This window comes from Eucyclogobius newberryi, unplaced genomic scaffold (genome assembly GCF_026437365.1).
Source record: "Eucyclogobius newberryi isolate DKJ021-1_F unplaced genomic scaffold, fEucNew1.0.hap1 SCAF_22, whole genome shotgun sequence".
Classification (NCBI taxonomy): domain Eukaryota; kingdom Metazoa; phylum Chordata; class Actinopteri; order Gobiiformes; family Gobiidae; genus Eucyclogobius; species Eucyclogobius newberryi.
In genome coordinates this window covers 26,279,377-26,294,293 of record NW_027315857.1, presented here as the reverse complement: position 1 = coordinate 26,294,293, position 14,917 = coordinate 26,279,377, and the positions used below count along the sequence as shown (strand labels likewise).

General features: G+C 42.4%; 1 protein-coding gene and 1 long non-coding RNA gene across 2 annotated transcripts; both read left to right on the top strand.

Moving 5' to 3' along the window:
• The first annotated feature begins 704 nt into the window (after nt 1-704).
• Nucleotides 705-4,550, top strand: LOC140371769 (uncharacterized). Its single transcript, XR_011928487.1, has 3 exons — nt 705-841; nt 1,706-1,765; nt 4,477-4,550. It is a non-coding gene; the product is annotated as an uncharacterized lncRNA (long non-coding RNA).
• A 372-nt stretch (nt 4,551-4,922) lies between these two features.
• Nucleotides 4,923-11,179, top strand: LOC140371571 (uncharacterized). Its single transcript, XM_072458739.1, has 4 exons — nt 4,923-5,133; nt 5,212-5,256; nt 6,814-7,923; nt 8,547-11,179. Exons 1-4 carry the CDS (start codon nt 4,923-4,925, stop codon nt 10,604-10,606), a joined length of 3,426 nt encoding a protein of 1,141 aa, XP_072314840.1. The 3' UTR covers nt 10,607-11,179.
• Nucleotides 11,180-14,917: the final 3,738 nt, after the last annotated feature.

Sequence of the window (14,917 nt, the reverse complement as noted above, 5' to 3'; positions counted from 1 at the left end):
GGGTCTAATATCGTGGATTTCTATTTTCGAAAAGCAGCGTTTATTTTAGTGTCACGTAAAATAAACACGTGGAAATGTCGAATGAACCAAACAAACTTGAACACTTCAAACTAAACAGAACTCATCACTGTGAAGCACCGGGAGCCGCTCCCGCGTCTGTCCCGCGTCTGTCCCGCGTCTGTCCCGCGTCTGTCCCGCGTGTGTGTCCCGCGTGTGTTCCGCGTGCAGACGTGAGCGCGCGCCCACGTGTCTACTGTGCGTGACCGGGGGCGTGACGTGATGACGTCACTGGAGCGGCCGAAAGAGCGCTGCGCTGAAGGTTCGTGACGCTTTTGTGTTATTTTGTGCTGCATTTCTGGTGTTTTTGACAGATCTTCTCTACATTTGCACAGATTAAGTATTTGTGCAAAATAAAGAGACATAAAGGAGAGTTTGGAGCCTTTTTCAAGTGGTTCATTTTAGAGGCTCGATCATTTTAGTTTCACTTTTGTTTTAGCTTCACGAGGCTTAAATACTATTGTTCATATTCATGATAATAGTAACATGAATGCAGTATTTACCTTTACAAACGTATAATGACGTAACCTGACTTCATCATTATCTCTCACTAATTACATTCCACGAGTCAAACTTAACTTCTTTTTTCTTTTTAGAATAAGAAAATGGCCCGACGAGCCTCGACCTGTTGCACGTGAACATAAACATACGGTTCATTTAACCTTTCAAAGCACTTGATAAATACACATCAATGTAATAAATACTAATGACTGTGATTTGTGTCTTCAAAGCTTCGATGTGGAACCAAGTTGAAGTAAGACAATGGCAACTGCAGCTGAAGATGGTGAGTTCAAAGTGTCAACGTCACTGGGACCGGCTCCAGTCCCGCGGGCCCCTAACGGTCCCGCGGGCCCCTAACGGGCTCCAGCTCCTCGGGCCCCTAATGGGCTCCAGCCCCTCAGGCCCCAACGGGCTCCAGTCCCTCGGCCCCTAACGGGCTGCAGTCCCTCGGGCCCCTAACGGGCTCCAGCCCCTCGGGCCCTTAATGGGCTCCAGCCCCTCGGGCCCCAACGGGCTCCAGTCCCTCGGGCCCCTAACGGGCTCCAGTCCGTCGGGCCCCTAACGGGCCCAATGTACCAGACGAATGAATGAAGCTGAAGTAACAACAACAAACATTCACACTTTGCATTATTAAACCTCGCGACATGTTTCAGATCAGAATCATTCAATGGAAAATTATTTCAAGCATAAGTTGTGTTTCATTTGATTAGTTCACTAAGAAGGGCCACGCCCCCGGCTACGATGCAAAATGTTTATTGACGTAGGAGAAACATGAACAACACAAAGAGGTGGAGGCAGTTTGGGGTCTTCAGGCGATGAGGGCTGTAGGCTCCTCGATCCCCCGTGTAGGACATAAATGAGAATGATTACAATGACTAAAGAGGGAGGGGCACGACGTCATGTAAGTAGCCGCAGGAAGGGGCGTGAAAGGGGCGTGAAAGGGGCGTGGTCCTGCTCTTGAACTTCAGATAACAAACTTATCTTCATTTATTTCATCCTCTCAACAAGCGGCTTGACTTTTATAAACCCCATGGTTCATTACAACAGAGTCAGAAACTCAGGAACAAGAATGTGAAAGAAGTCATTTAAACTGTTATTATTTCTTTTACAGAAAAGCATAGGACTAACATTATTATGTCATTCGCAGCATGGAAGCCGTCGAGACGCTCCAGTATGTCTGAGATATTTCGGGAGTTCCTACTTGACTGTAAGTTTGAACAACACAGAACTCGACCTGACGTTACGCTGCAGAAGGCTGTTATTACTGTGTTATTACTGTGTTATTACTGTATTATTACTGTTATTACTGTGTTATTACTGTGTTATTACTGTGTTATTACTGTTCTTACTGTGTTATTACTGTTATTACTGTGTTATTACTGTGTTATTACTGTTATTACTGTGTTATTACTGTGTTATTACTGTGTTATTACTGTGTTATTACTGTTCTTACTGTGTTATTACTGTGTTATTACTGTTCTTACTGTGTTATTACTGTTATTACTGTGTTATTACTGTGTTATTACTGTGTTATTACTGTTCTTACTGTGTTATTACTGTGTTATTACTGTGTTATTACTGTGTTATTACTGTTGTTCGGTACATTTTTCATGGAATGGAAATGATAAAAAGACTGAGGATCATATTTTGGTTTAGGGGTGCTGAGAATAAGTATTATAGGCCCGTGTGTAGAATGTAGGCCTACCTGTAACCTGCTTCATTTAATAACTCATGGACACAATATTTAAATAACCTACGCAATTTAACCCAAAATGTAGATACAAACTTTCACTCAATTGTCAAACGGGGGAATAAATATGAGCCAAAACAGCCACAAGGGCAACGCCACATGGACTGGTAATGCACCAGCAGCACCAGCAGGAGGCGCTGGAACATGCTGACCGCTCTTCTCTGTCCAGCTCCACATTCCACTGACCGTCACATTAAACTGCCCAAATAATCCAGTCACATGAACCAGAAGGATGAAGGGAAACAAAGACTTCTGGACGTCATGATTATCTCAGAACGAAAGACAAAACCACAACTCTTTGTTTCAGCTGCAAACGATGTATTTATAAACTCTTTATTACATGACGGTTATTACCACCAGTTCTGCTGTCACGATTTCTTCTGCTGTTTTTATTATTTTTCTTTTTTCATTTTCCATTTTCCCCATTTTTTGTCTGTTTTTACATGTGATAATTGTTCTAAATGTGTTCACTCTTCACTCTGGTTATTGCTATTACTCTTGGTGGATGTGGGTCAGGTCACTGGCTCCTTCGCAGGTCACATGTTTCACTGGCTCCTTCGCAGGTCACATGTTTCACTGGCTCCTTCGCAGGTCACATGTTTCACTGGCTCCTTCGCAGGTCACATGTTTCACTGGCTCCTTCGCAGGTCACATGTTTCACTGGCTCCTTCGCAGGTCACATGTTTCACTGGCTCCTTCGCAGGTCACATGTTTCACTGGCTCCTTCGCAGGTCACATGTTTGGTCGAGAAGTTGACCTTGTGATTATTGGTGTTCATTTTTGTATTTTTTCATCCTGTCGTTTTTTCAGAATGACAAGTTAAAAGTTTCCCTATTTGTTTCCATTGGTTTCCATGGCAACGCATGCTTCTAATGTTGGACTGTTTCAAATGGTTCTGACTTTGCAGAACTGTAAAGACTTTCAAATGTTTCAACATTTACAATGTTTCAGATTTTTAAAAGTTTAAACATTTTCAAAGTTTTCAACATTTACACGTTTAAAAAACAAAAGTACTGTCAAACAATGTTTTGGTTTCCCCCCCAAATCTTTTCAGTATTTTATTCGCCGTACTAAAAAAAAACAAATCAAAACAAAAATGTTTTTTTTCATCTGGATCTGAAAAAACAAAACTTTTCGACTCATCAACAAACTGAGTCCAGATGAAACTGAATCTTTTCCTTCAATGGAACCCTCCTGGACGAATGAGGAATTACACCCACACCTTTTTTTAATTGATCATTTTCTCCATATTTTCTAGACTTTTCACTCGATCATCATCAACATTCCACAGTCACAACAGTTTCTGCCATTACAACATTTCTAGTTTAAGGATCTGTTTTTCACACAAACACTTTTATCATTCTCCTTAAGACATTCTCCTTTGTCGATCATGGAAGACAGGAAGTACTTTGTGTCTCAGACCATATGCCCCTGACCTGTGGGTGCTCCAAGGGTCAGTCCTGGGACCCCTTCTGTTCAACCTCTACATGCTGCTGTTAGGTCACATGACACGCAGTGAAAATGAATCACATGATGCAGACGAGTCAGATCTATGTTTCACTGTCACAGGTGAATATGGACCATTCACTCTGTCACTGCATCAACAGATCAGTGTGTGGACCGGCCTCCTGCTGGTGCCAGAGTCAGGACTAAACATGGAGCGGCCTCCTGCTGGTGCCAGAGTCAGGACTAAACATGGACCGGCCTCCTGCTGGTGCCAGAGTCAGGACTAAACATGGACCGGCCTCCTGCTGGTGCCAGAGTCAGGACTAAACATGGACCGGCCTCCTGCTGGTGCCAGAGTCAGGACTAAACATGGACCAGCCTCCTGCTGGTGCCAGAGTCAGGACTAAACATGGACCGGCCTCCTGCTGGTGCCAGAGTCAGGACTAAACATGGACCGGCCTCCTGCTGGTACCAGAGTCAGGACTAAACATGGACCAGCCTCCTGCTGGTGCCAGAGTCAGGACTAAACATGGACCGGCCTCTTGTTGTGTTTGAATTGCCGTGTGTGTGAAATGTGTTCTACAAATAAACTTTGCGAACGGTCAAAGCCGCTCAGGAGACCCTTTAGTGAGACCGCCTCAAACATGAATATTTTGTTGTTTTCTTTAAATGAGGCTGATTTTCAGATGCTGCATTAAAACTAATGCATGTTTTCATTCCAGTTCCTGAACTGCGCGTGATTCTTCTGGGGAACAGCTGGACTGACCGAGCTGTGGTGGGGAACCTCTTAGTGAACGCTCGTGTTTTCGATGAGGACGCAGACCCGCAGGACTGTGCGACAGAACGAGCGGTTCTATCAAAGGACAAGACCATAACCGTCACTAACGCTGCAGACCTGCTCCGCCCAGACCTGACCGATGCCCGGCTGAGCGTCTTAGTCTCTGAGGCTGCACAGGCCGCTGAACCCGGGCCACATGTGCTCCTGCTGGTTCTAAAGCCAGAGAACTTCACAGAACCACAACGTCTGCGGCTTCAGACGTCATTGACCAGGTTCTGCGAGCAGTGGTTCCAGCACGCGCTGGTGCTGTTGTCCACCAGCCGACTGAATGTGCTGAAGGAGCCTCATTTACAAAGCCTGATCACAGAATGCAGATTCAGGTTTATGTGCATGGAACACTCTGAGGACGAAGAACTGAAGGGTTTTACACGCAAAGTGTTGTTTACACGACTGGCGCAGATAGTTCAAGAGAATTCCGGAGAACATTTAAAGTATGAGAGGTTTGAAGATACCGTCACACCTGCAGCTTCAGAAAAGCCTAATCTCGCCCTCAGAATGAAAGAAGGTTTAACTGGGCTCGTCGAAACTGTTAAAAACTCTGGTAAGTCTAACAACTAAGATATATTCTGTGCATTTTCTGCTTACTGTTTTGTAAAGTGTCATTGTGATTTCATTACAGGATTGACTGGGATCCAATCCAGTCCCAGTAAAAGTGACCCACAAGGTAATTATTCCATGAGAATCGAGATCGGTTTTACTATAGAACAGAACTTCTGTGGAAACGTCACTGCAGTTCTTCTGTCATGTTTGTACTGAAACCAGATGTATTGGACAAAAAGTGCCATGAAACAAGTATTTCAGGTCCTTTAAATCCATTTAGTCTGCTAGGAAATGTTGAGATATATTTTCTTAACTTTTCATGTTTCAAGGGTTGTGGATGTTAAGCCACAAGTCACAGATTCAGATCCGCCCCGTTCTTCTAGTCCCAAACGCCAAACACCAAACCAGAATGAACAACTCAAATCACGTCTGTCACACCTGCCACACCTGCCACACCTGCTTCCACACCTGTCACACCTGCTGTTACACCTGCTTCCACACCTACTGCCACACCTGTCACACCTGCTTCCACACCTGTCACACCTACTGCCACACCTGTCACACCTGCTGTCACACCTGCTTCCACACCTGCTGCCACACCTGCCACACCTGCTGCCACACCTGCTGCCACACCTGCTGCCACACCTGTCACACCTGCCACACCTGCTGCCACACCTGCTGCCACACCTGCTGTCACACCTGCCACACCTGTCACACCTGCCACACCTGCTACCACACCTGCCACACCTGCTTCCACACCTGCTACCAGACCTGCCACACCTGCTTCCACACCTGCTGCCACACCTGCTGCCACACCTGCTGTCACACCTGCCACACCTGTCACACCTGCCACACCTGCTACCACACCTTCCACACCTGCTGTCACACCTGCCACACCTGCTACCACACCTGCTTCCACACCTGCTGTCACACCTGTCACACCTGCTACCACACCTGCTTCCACACCTGCTGTCACACCTTCCACACCTGCTGTCACACCTGCCACACCTGCTACCACACCTGCTTCCACACCTGCTGTCACACCTGTCACACCTGTCACACCTGCTACCACACCTTCCACACCTGCTGTCACACCTGCCACACCTGCTTCCACACCTGCTGCCACACCTGCTGTCACACCTGCCACACCTGTCACACCTGCCACACCTGCTACCACACCTGCCACACCTGCTTCCACACCTGCTGTCAAACCTGCCACACCTGCTGTCACACCTGCCACACCTGCTGCCACACCTGGTCAGGGAATGTCGTTGCCACGTGAAGCACGTCGAGGGCCTTGAAGGTGGAAAAGAGCTATATAAATACACTGTAATAATAATAAATACTATTTGAGATAAAATATGCAGAGACATAATTCTTCTGTTTAAGGTTTGACTCAAATGCAGAGTGAGAAGCTCTAGTCTAGAGCAGTGTTTTTAAAACTCTGGTGCGTGTACCACTGGAAGCACGAGAGCTTCTGGTGGTTTCCACAGTTCAAATATTCAGTCAATTTAATCCACATTTTGTCCTCCTTTGTATAACCCTTGTTTAGTATAAGAATTACATTACATTTATTTCAGACCTGGTTTATTCCAAAATAGTCCTGTTTTTACACTAGAATCAACTGAAACTCATTTTCAAATAGCTGTGTACTAACCTGTCATTCTGTTTCTCCCCTCAGACTGCCATGGTCGAATTCTGTTAATCGGAAGAAGTGATGAGAAAAAGAAAGCCCTTCTTAAACTGATATGCCAAAGATCGAGTCATCAAAGTAGCTCTAAAGTAGACATTGATGAATGGAGAGGGAAGCTCCTGAAAGTAGTGAGATCGACAGACGTCTTCAGTGTGACTGTTCCAGAAGTGATGGACGACATGAGGAGATGTGTGAGAGCGTGTGATCCAGGTCCAAACGTGCTCCTGCTTTTAGTGAAGCCTTCTGAATTCAAAGAGAGACACAGACAAACACTCAACTTCATCCTGACTTTGTTTGAGCCAAATGCTTTTAAATCTGCCGTCGTGGTTTTTACTCATGATGAAGAGAGTGATGGTGCTTCTCAGCTGCTTCGTGACTGCGAAGGACGATTCTACAAGATGTTCAAAGAAAACCGCAGCCAGTTAATGAATATTATAGAAACGATGGTTGATAAAAACCATGGATCTTGCGTCACATTAACCAGAGAAACAAAAATGCGTCTGAACTTAGTTTTCTTTGGAAGACAAGGATCAGGGAAGGCGTCTGTGGCTCAAGCCATTTTAGGTGAAGCAGTCTGTTATTCGGCCCGGAGTCCATCAAAGTGCACGAAGCGTGACGGAGAAGTGTCCTCAAGACCGGTTTCTATCGTGAAGCTGCCGGCGCTGTCGGGGAAAACCCAGAAGGAGGTGATGGAGGAGTGTTTGAGCTGCATCTCCATGTGTGGTCCAGATGGAGTCCACGTTTTTGTCATGGTTTTACCTCTGAAAGCTCTCACCGATGAAGACAAGGCAGAGTTTAAAACCCTCCAGGACGCCTTCAGCTCCAGGATCAACAACTGCTCTGTGGTCCTCTTCACCGTGGAGTCCGATCCCAACAGCCCGGCTTTTACTGAGTTTGTAAACCGACACGAGGACCTCCGGAGTCTGTGTGAAAGCTGTAGAGGAAGCGTCTTCTTCAACATCAACGACAAAGCACAAGTTCCTCAAGTGGTGGAAGAAATAGAAAAGTCCAGGAACCGGTACACAACAGAAGAATTTGCAAAGATTCAAATAGAAAGATTTACTCGAGCATCTTCTTCTCAAACAAGATTCGTCAAACGTGAGTACTTTAATTAAAAACTGCACTATTCTTTGTCTTTAATCAGTCGTTTGACACAGTTCATGTTGATTGACGTCCTGCTCTAGATGTTTCGGACACAATCTGACAAGGACAAACGCAGAAGGAGAGTAAAACACGCACTTATAAAACATCACTTCATGTGTTCACATGACAGGACAAAAGAACTTCTCCCACAATGATAGATCTTCTGACGACATAATCCACTTTTGAGACTCAAAACTGTGGTGAGATGTTGTAATAGACTCAAAGACATCATGACCAGATCACGCTTCCAGTTTTCACGTATTTATTATGTGAAGGTGGCAAGAAATCCAATGTGTTTGACGAGCTTAGTCTGGATCAGCGAGCGTGTGATCGAAGGGCAACTGCGTCTTGAATGTAGACTAAAGATGACCCAAATCACTCCAAATACAAGTCCCAGTGGATAAACGAGAAGGGAAAACAGTCTTGCTCTGTTGATAAGCTCCTTAAAGTCGAGTTTGCCTGCACTTTGTCATATCTGTATCAGTGAATCTCTAGAAACACTAGAATCCCGAATTGCCTGTTGTGTTTTGATGCAGTTCTTGTCAAACTGTCGTAACCCCAGATTTCTTTGTTTGCAGAGGGCAGAACGAGCGAGAAGACTCTGCGGATCGTTCTGATTGGAAAGACCGGCCGGGGCAAGAGCTCCTCTGGAAACACCATCCTGGGAAGAGAAGTGTTCAACTGCGATTACGGCCAAAAAGCCACCACCAAGTTCTGTCAGAAAGAGCAGAGCAAACTGAAGCGCTGCTGCGTGGATGTCGTGGACACGCCCGGCCTGTTCGACATGAGCATGTCCAATCACGAGATCAACGATGAAATGATGAAATGCATCAGTCTTTTGGCTCCGGGGCCGCACGTCTTTCTGTTGGTGCTGGGAATCGACAGGTTCACGCCAGAGGAGAACGAGACCCTCAACCTGATCAAGAAAGGGTTTGGAAAAGACGCGCAGAGATACACGATTGTTCTCTTCACTCACGGAGATGTGTTGGATAAAAATAAGACGACCATTAAAGATTTTATTGAAAACAAGTGTGACCCTTTGTGTCAAAGGCTCATCTCCGAATGTGGGAACAGGTACCAGGTCTTCAACAACTGCGACGAGAGTAAAACACAAGTCCAGGTCGATGAGCTGATCCAAAAGATTGACGCTCTGGTGGAGGAAAACGGCGGAAGCTGCTACACAAACGACATGCTCAAAGAAGCCGAGGCCGCCATTCAGGAAGAGGTGCAACGGCTGCTGAAGGAAAAGGAGGACGAGCTGAGGAGAGAAATGCAAGAGATGAGAGATCAACACGAACGAGAGATTTGGGAAATCCAAACCAAAATGGACAAAGAGCGCGAGGAGACGGAGAGAGAGAGAGAAGAGAAGGACAGAGAACTGAGAGCAATGAAAACTCAAATCAGAAAGGATCGGAAGCAGTGGAGCAAGAATCAGAAGAAGAAAGAGGAGGAATATAGAAAGGAAAAACAAATGGAGGAAGATCAACGACAGGAGTATGAACAGAACATTCAGAAACTGGAGGAGAACCTTCTACGTAGTTTTGATTTGAAATCTCTGGAGAGCAAAGATCAAATTGAGCGGGAAAGGAAAGCCTGGGAGGAAGAACGGGGGGAGAGCGAAAGACGATATGAAGAGGAGCAAAGGAAGTGGCAGGAGGAGCAGGAGAGGCTCAGAAAGCAGGAGCAGGAGTACAACGAAAAGCTGGAAACGTGGACGAAGGAAAGAGAGAACGATCGACGACTGCGCGAACAAGAGGAGACGACGAGGAAGGAGCTGGAGAAGGAACATCATCGACAGATCGACGACCTGGAAAGGAAGTACAAGGACGAGGCGCGGAAACAGGCGGAAGAATTCAACGAGTTCAAGAAGGGAAAGGAGATCGACTTTGCGGCGCTCATAAACCGACACCTGGAAGAAGCTCAGCGCCTGAAAGAGGACGTCACGCGAAAAGAGGGCGAATACAAAAGCTTGGAAGTCCTTAAGACTCACAACGAAACCACTTTGAAAACGGACATGGAAAAACTGCAGAGCGCACACAAGCAAGAACTGATCGATTTGGCAATAATCGCCCTGATGGAAGAGAAGAAGAACAACGAGGAGATAAGGAACATCCAGAGAAAGCACAAACAAGAGGTAAAAACGTGCGAAAAAGAGGTTTCGGATCAGTTTGAACAAGAGCGTAAACGGAAAGTAGAGAAGCTAAAGAAAAGGCAGAAGCTAGAAGTGGAAGACCTGGAGGAAGTGGAAGACCTGGAGGAAGTGGAAGAAGAAGACCTCTCACTGAGAAAGAAAGAACTGTCTGAGAAACACCAAAAACAATTAAAAGATGTAGAATCCAAGCTGTGGAACGAGAGGAAGCAGCAGCTGAAGGAAAAGGTGGACGAAATAAAGAAAAAACATGAGAAAGAGATGAACAACGTCACCAAGAAGCTTCTAGAGAAAAATACAAATCATTGGGCCAGAAAAACGAGAGAGTTAGAGAAGAAACAGCAACAGGAAATGGAGAGATTTGAGAGAAAAGCTGGAGGAAAAGTGAACGAGGTGGAACTGGACCGACTCAAGACCAAACACCAAATGGAGATGGATCAGATCAAGAGGAGGATGTTTCTGGAGGAAGGACGCTGCTCCGTGCTGTAAACGCTGCATGGATTTATGGATTTATGGATTCATACTTATTGTGTCATATATGGTTTTTATTCTATTTCACATGTTTACAGAAAACTTTTTTCACTTTTGGTGAAACGCTCAGAGACAGAAACGTCATCCAAGGGATTTTGTTTTTCAATATTTTGTAATTTCATAATAATTAATTAAAAGAGTCAAATGATGCAGTAAATGATGAAGCTGTTGAGGCTCTATTTTCCCAGTGTCTTTTAATTGTGATTTTCCAAATTAAAGCGAGTTGTAAAAGAGTGTTTTACACATTTGAGATTCTGTGATATCTATGGAAGCGATGAAAGGCAAAGTCATAGAATATGTCAAATATTCATTGATTGATTTTATTTTTTAAAAAAATATTTCAAATGACTCGAGCAGAAACACTTCATAGACATATTATGGTCAAGAGATATTTGATGACAGTGTATTATTATTATAAATACAATCACTACATGGCTTGTTGATTATTGTGTGTTGGACACATTCAACTGTCTTGGATCCACAGATGAAGCCTTGGCGCCCCCTAGTGGCTTGTGGTGCCCGGGGCATGTAGAAAATACACAATCAACTGACTTAAATTACTGACTGATTATCAAAACTCACTTTTTTTACTCTACGATGTTGATGGAATGTTAATTTGTATTCATTTGTGACAAATAAAATTTCAATCTTTCTTCAACTTCTACAAAATTGTCCAATCAATATTTACCACAAACTCAACAACGTCAGAATTAGGAAAACACGATCCTTCACGTGGACTTTATCAAACTTTAATAAATAATAAATATAGCACACACATACACACTATACTATACAACAGCTGCGTGTAAAAAATAAATACAATTTTCATACTATTTCAAATACCGTGATGATTTCCTCAGATTTTAGAAAAGTCACTGTTTCCGAAAACCACCAAATGAAAGAGAAGATTTACTAGTAACTTGTACTTGTATTCGGTGTATTCGGTACTACTACATTCTGATTACTAGTACTACATTCTGATTACTAGTACTACATTCTGATATTCTGATTACTTGTACTACATTCTGATTACCTGTACTACATTCTGATTACTAGTACTACATTCTGATTACTAGTACTACATTCTGATTACCTGTACTACATTCTGATTACTAGTACTACATTCTGATTACTAGTACTACATTCTGATTACTAGTACTAGTACTGCATTCTGATTACTTGTACTACATTCTGATTACTAGTATTAGTACTACATTCTGATTACTAGTACTACATTCTGATTACTAGTACTACATTCTGATTACTAGTACTACATTCTGATTACTAGTATTAGTACTACATTCTGATTACTAGTACTACATTCTGATTACTAGTACTAGTACTACATTCTGATTACTAGTACTGCATTCTGATTACTAGTACTACATTCTGATTACTAGTATTAGTACTACATTCTGATTACTAGTACTACATTCTGATTACTAGTACTAGTACTACATTCTGATTACTAGTACTGCATTCTGATTACTAGTACTACATTCTGATTACTAGTATTAGTACTACATTCTGATTACTAGTACTACATTCTGATTACTAGTACTACATTCTGATTACTAGTACTACATTCTGATTACCTGTACTACATTCTGATTACTAGTATTAGTACTACATTCTGATTACTAGTACTACATTCTGATTACTAGTACTAGTACTACATTCTGATTACTAGTACTGCATTCTGATTACTAGTACTACATTCTGATTACTTGTACTACATTCTGATTACTAGTACTACATTCTGATTACTAGTACTACATTCTGATTACTAGTACTACATTCTGATTACCTGTACTACATTCTGATTACTAGTACTAGTACTACATTCTGATTACTAGTACTACATTCTGATTACTAGTACTAGTACTACATTCTGATTACTAGTACTAGTACTGCATTCTGATTACTTGTACTACATTCTGATTACTAGTACTAGTACTGCATTCTGATTACTTGTACTACATTCTGATTACTAGTACTAGTACTGCATTCTGATTACTAGTACTAGTACTGCATTCTGATTACTTGTACTACATTCTGATTACTAGTACTAGTACAACATTCTGATTACTAGTACTACATTCTGATTACTAGTACTACATTCTGATTACTAGTACTACATTCTGATTACTAGTACTAGTACTGCATTCTGATTACTTGTACTACATTCTGATTACTAGTACTAGTACAACATTCTGATTACTAGTACTACATTCTGATTACTAGTTCTAGTACTACATTCTGATTACTAGTACTACATTCTGATTACCTGTACTACATTCTGATTACTAGTACTACATTCTGATTACTAGTACTACATTCTGATTACTAGTACTACATTCTGATTACTAGTACTAGTACTGCATTCTGATTACCTGTACTACATTCTGATTACTAGTACTAGTACTACATTCTGATTACTAGTACTAGTACTGCATTCTGATTACTAGTACTACATTCGGATTACTAGTACTGCATTCTGATTACTAGTACTACATTCTGATTACTAGTACTACATTCGGATTACTAGTACTAGTACTACATTCGGATTACTAGTACTACATTCTGATTACTAGTATTAGTACTACATTCTGATTACTTGTACTACATTCTGATTACTAGTACTACATTCTGATTACTAGTACTAGTACTGCATTCTGATTACTTGTACTACATTCTGATTACTAGTACTGCATTCTGATTACTAGTACTAGTACTGCATTCTGATTACTAGTACTGCATTCTGATTACTTGTACTACATTCTGATTACTAGTACTACATTCTGATTACTAGTACTAGTACTGCATTCTGATTACTTGTACTACATTCTGATTACTAGTACTAGTACTGCATTCTGATTACTAGTACTAGTACTGCATTCTGATTACTTGTACTACATTCTGATTACTAGTACTAGTACTGCATTCTGATTACTAGTACTACATTCTGATTACTAGTACTACATTCGGATTACTAGTACTAGTACTGCATTCTGATTACTAGTACTACATTCGGATTACTAGTACTACATTCTGATTACTAGTACTAGTACTGCATGCTGATTACTAGTACTAGTACTGCATTCTGATTACTAGTACTACATTTGGATTACTAGTACTACATTCTGATTACTAGTACTAGTACTACATTCTGATTACTAGTACTACATTCTGATTACTAGTACTAGTACTGCATTCTGATTACTAGTACTAGTACTACATTCTGATTACTAGTACTACATTCTGATTACTAGTACTAGTACTACATTCTGATTACTAGTACTAGTACTGCATTCTGATTACTAGTACTAGTACTACATTCTGATTACTAGTACTACATTCTGATTACTAGTACTACATTCTGATTACTAGTACTAGTACTGCATTGGGATAATCACAGCTCTAACTCATATTCTCAAAAAACCATCATCACATTAAAAACACTCAGATGAATGTAGCAGCTGCCGTCGCACACATCGTTTATGCTCCCTCGTTAAAGTGTCATTAAGCAGAGGCCCTAAAAACACCCCCTGCAGGACACTCTGTCCCCTGCAAGACACTCTGTCCCTGCAGGACACTCTGTCCCTGCAGGACACTCTGTCCCCTGCAGGACACTCTGTCCCTGCAGGACACTCTGTCCACTCTGGAGAGCAGCTTCAGTGACTGATCCACCCTCGCTGTGTGAAGGAGATGTTTCACAGTCTGTCCTGCTGCTGCTGTCAGACTCTACAACAAACACTGTCATACACATGTGCAATACTGTCATATTCATGTGCAATACTGAATTAACCATGTGCAATACCTGTAACTAAGTATCTTAATTAGTGGTAAAAAAAAACCCGAATAAAACCTCGTCAAGAGTCATCCATTTACAGCCAATGCAAAGGACGACAGATCCGTGAATTGCACTTTGTCCATTGCAGGTTTCACGCGAGTTGGACAATTGTGGCGGTAAAGTTGGACAATGATAAAGTTGGACAATGATAAAGTTGGACAATGATAAAGTTGGACAATGATAAAGTTGGACAATGATAAAGTTGGACAATTGTAAAGTTGGACAATGATAAAGTTGGACAATGATAAAGTTGGACAATGATAAAGTTGGACAATGATAAAGTTGGACGATTGTAAAGTTGGACGATTGTAAAGTTGGACGATTGTGGCGGTAAAGTGGTCGGTTTACGCCACAGTTCCCCCGACGCAACGAGTCAACGAGAAACAAAGTTTCGCAAAAGCACAACTAAGAACTGC

What these genes read in the sequence shown, in the direction of transcription:
- LOC140371571 (XM_072458739.1), top strand. Translation starts at nt 4,923, where the DNA reads ATGGAACACTCTGAGGACGAAGAACTGAAGGGTTTTACACGCAAAGTG. An exon ending in CAGTAAAAGTGACCCACAAG is followed by an intron (nt 5,257 to 6,813) that starts GTAATTATTCCA and finishes TTCTCCCCTCAG; the next exon opens with ACTGCCATGGTCGAATTCTG. An exon ending in TCAAACAAGATTCGTCAAAC is followed by an intron (nt 7,924 to 8,546) that starts GTGAGTACTTTA and finishes CTTTGTTTGCAG; the next exon opens with AGGGCAGAACGAGCGAGAAG.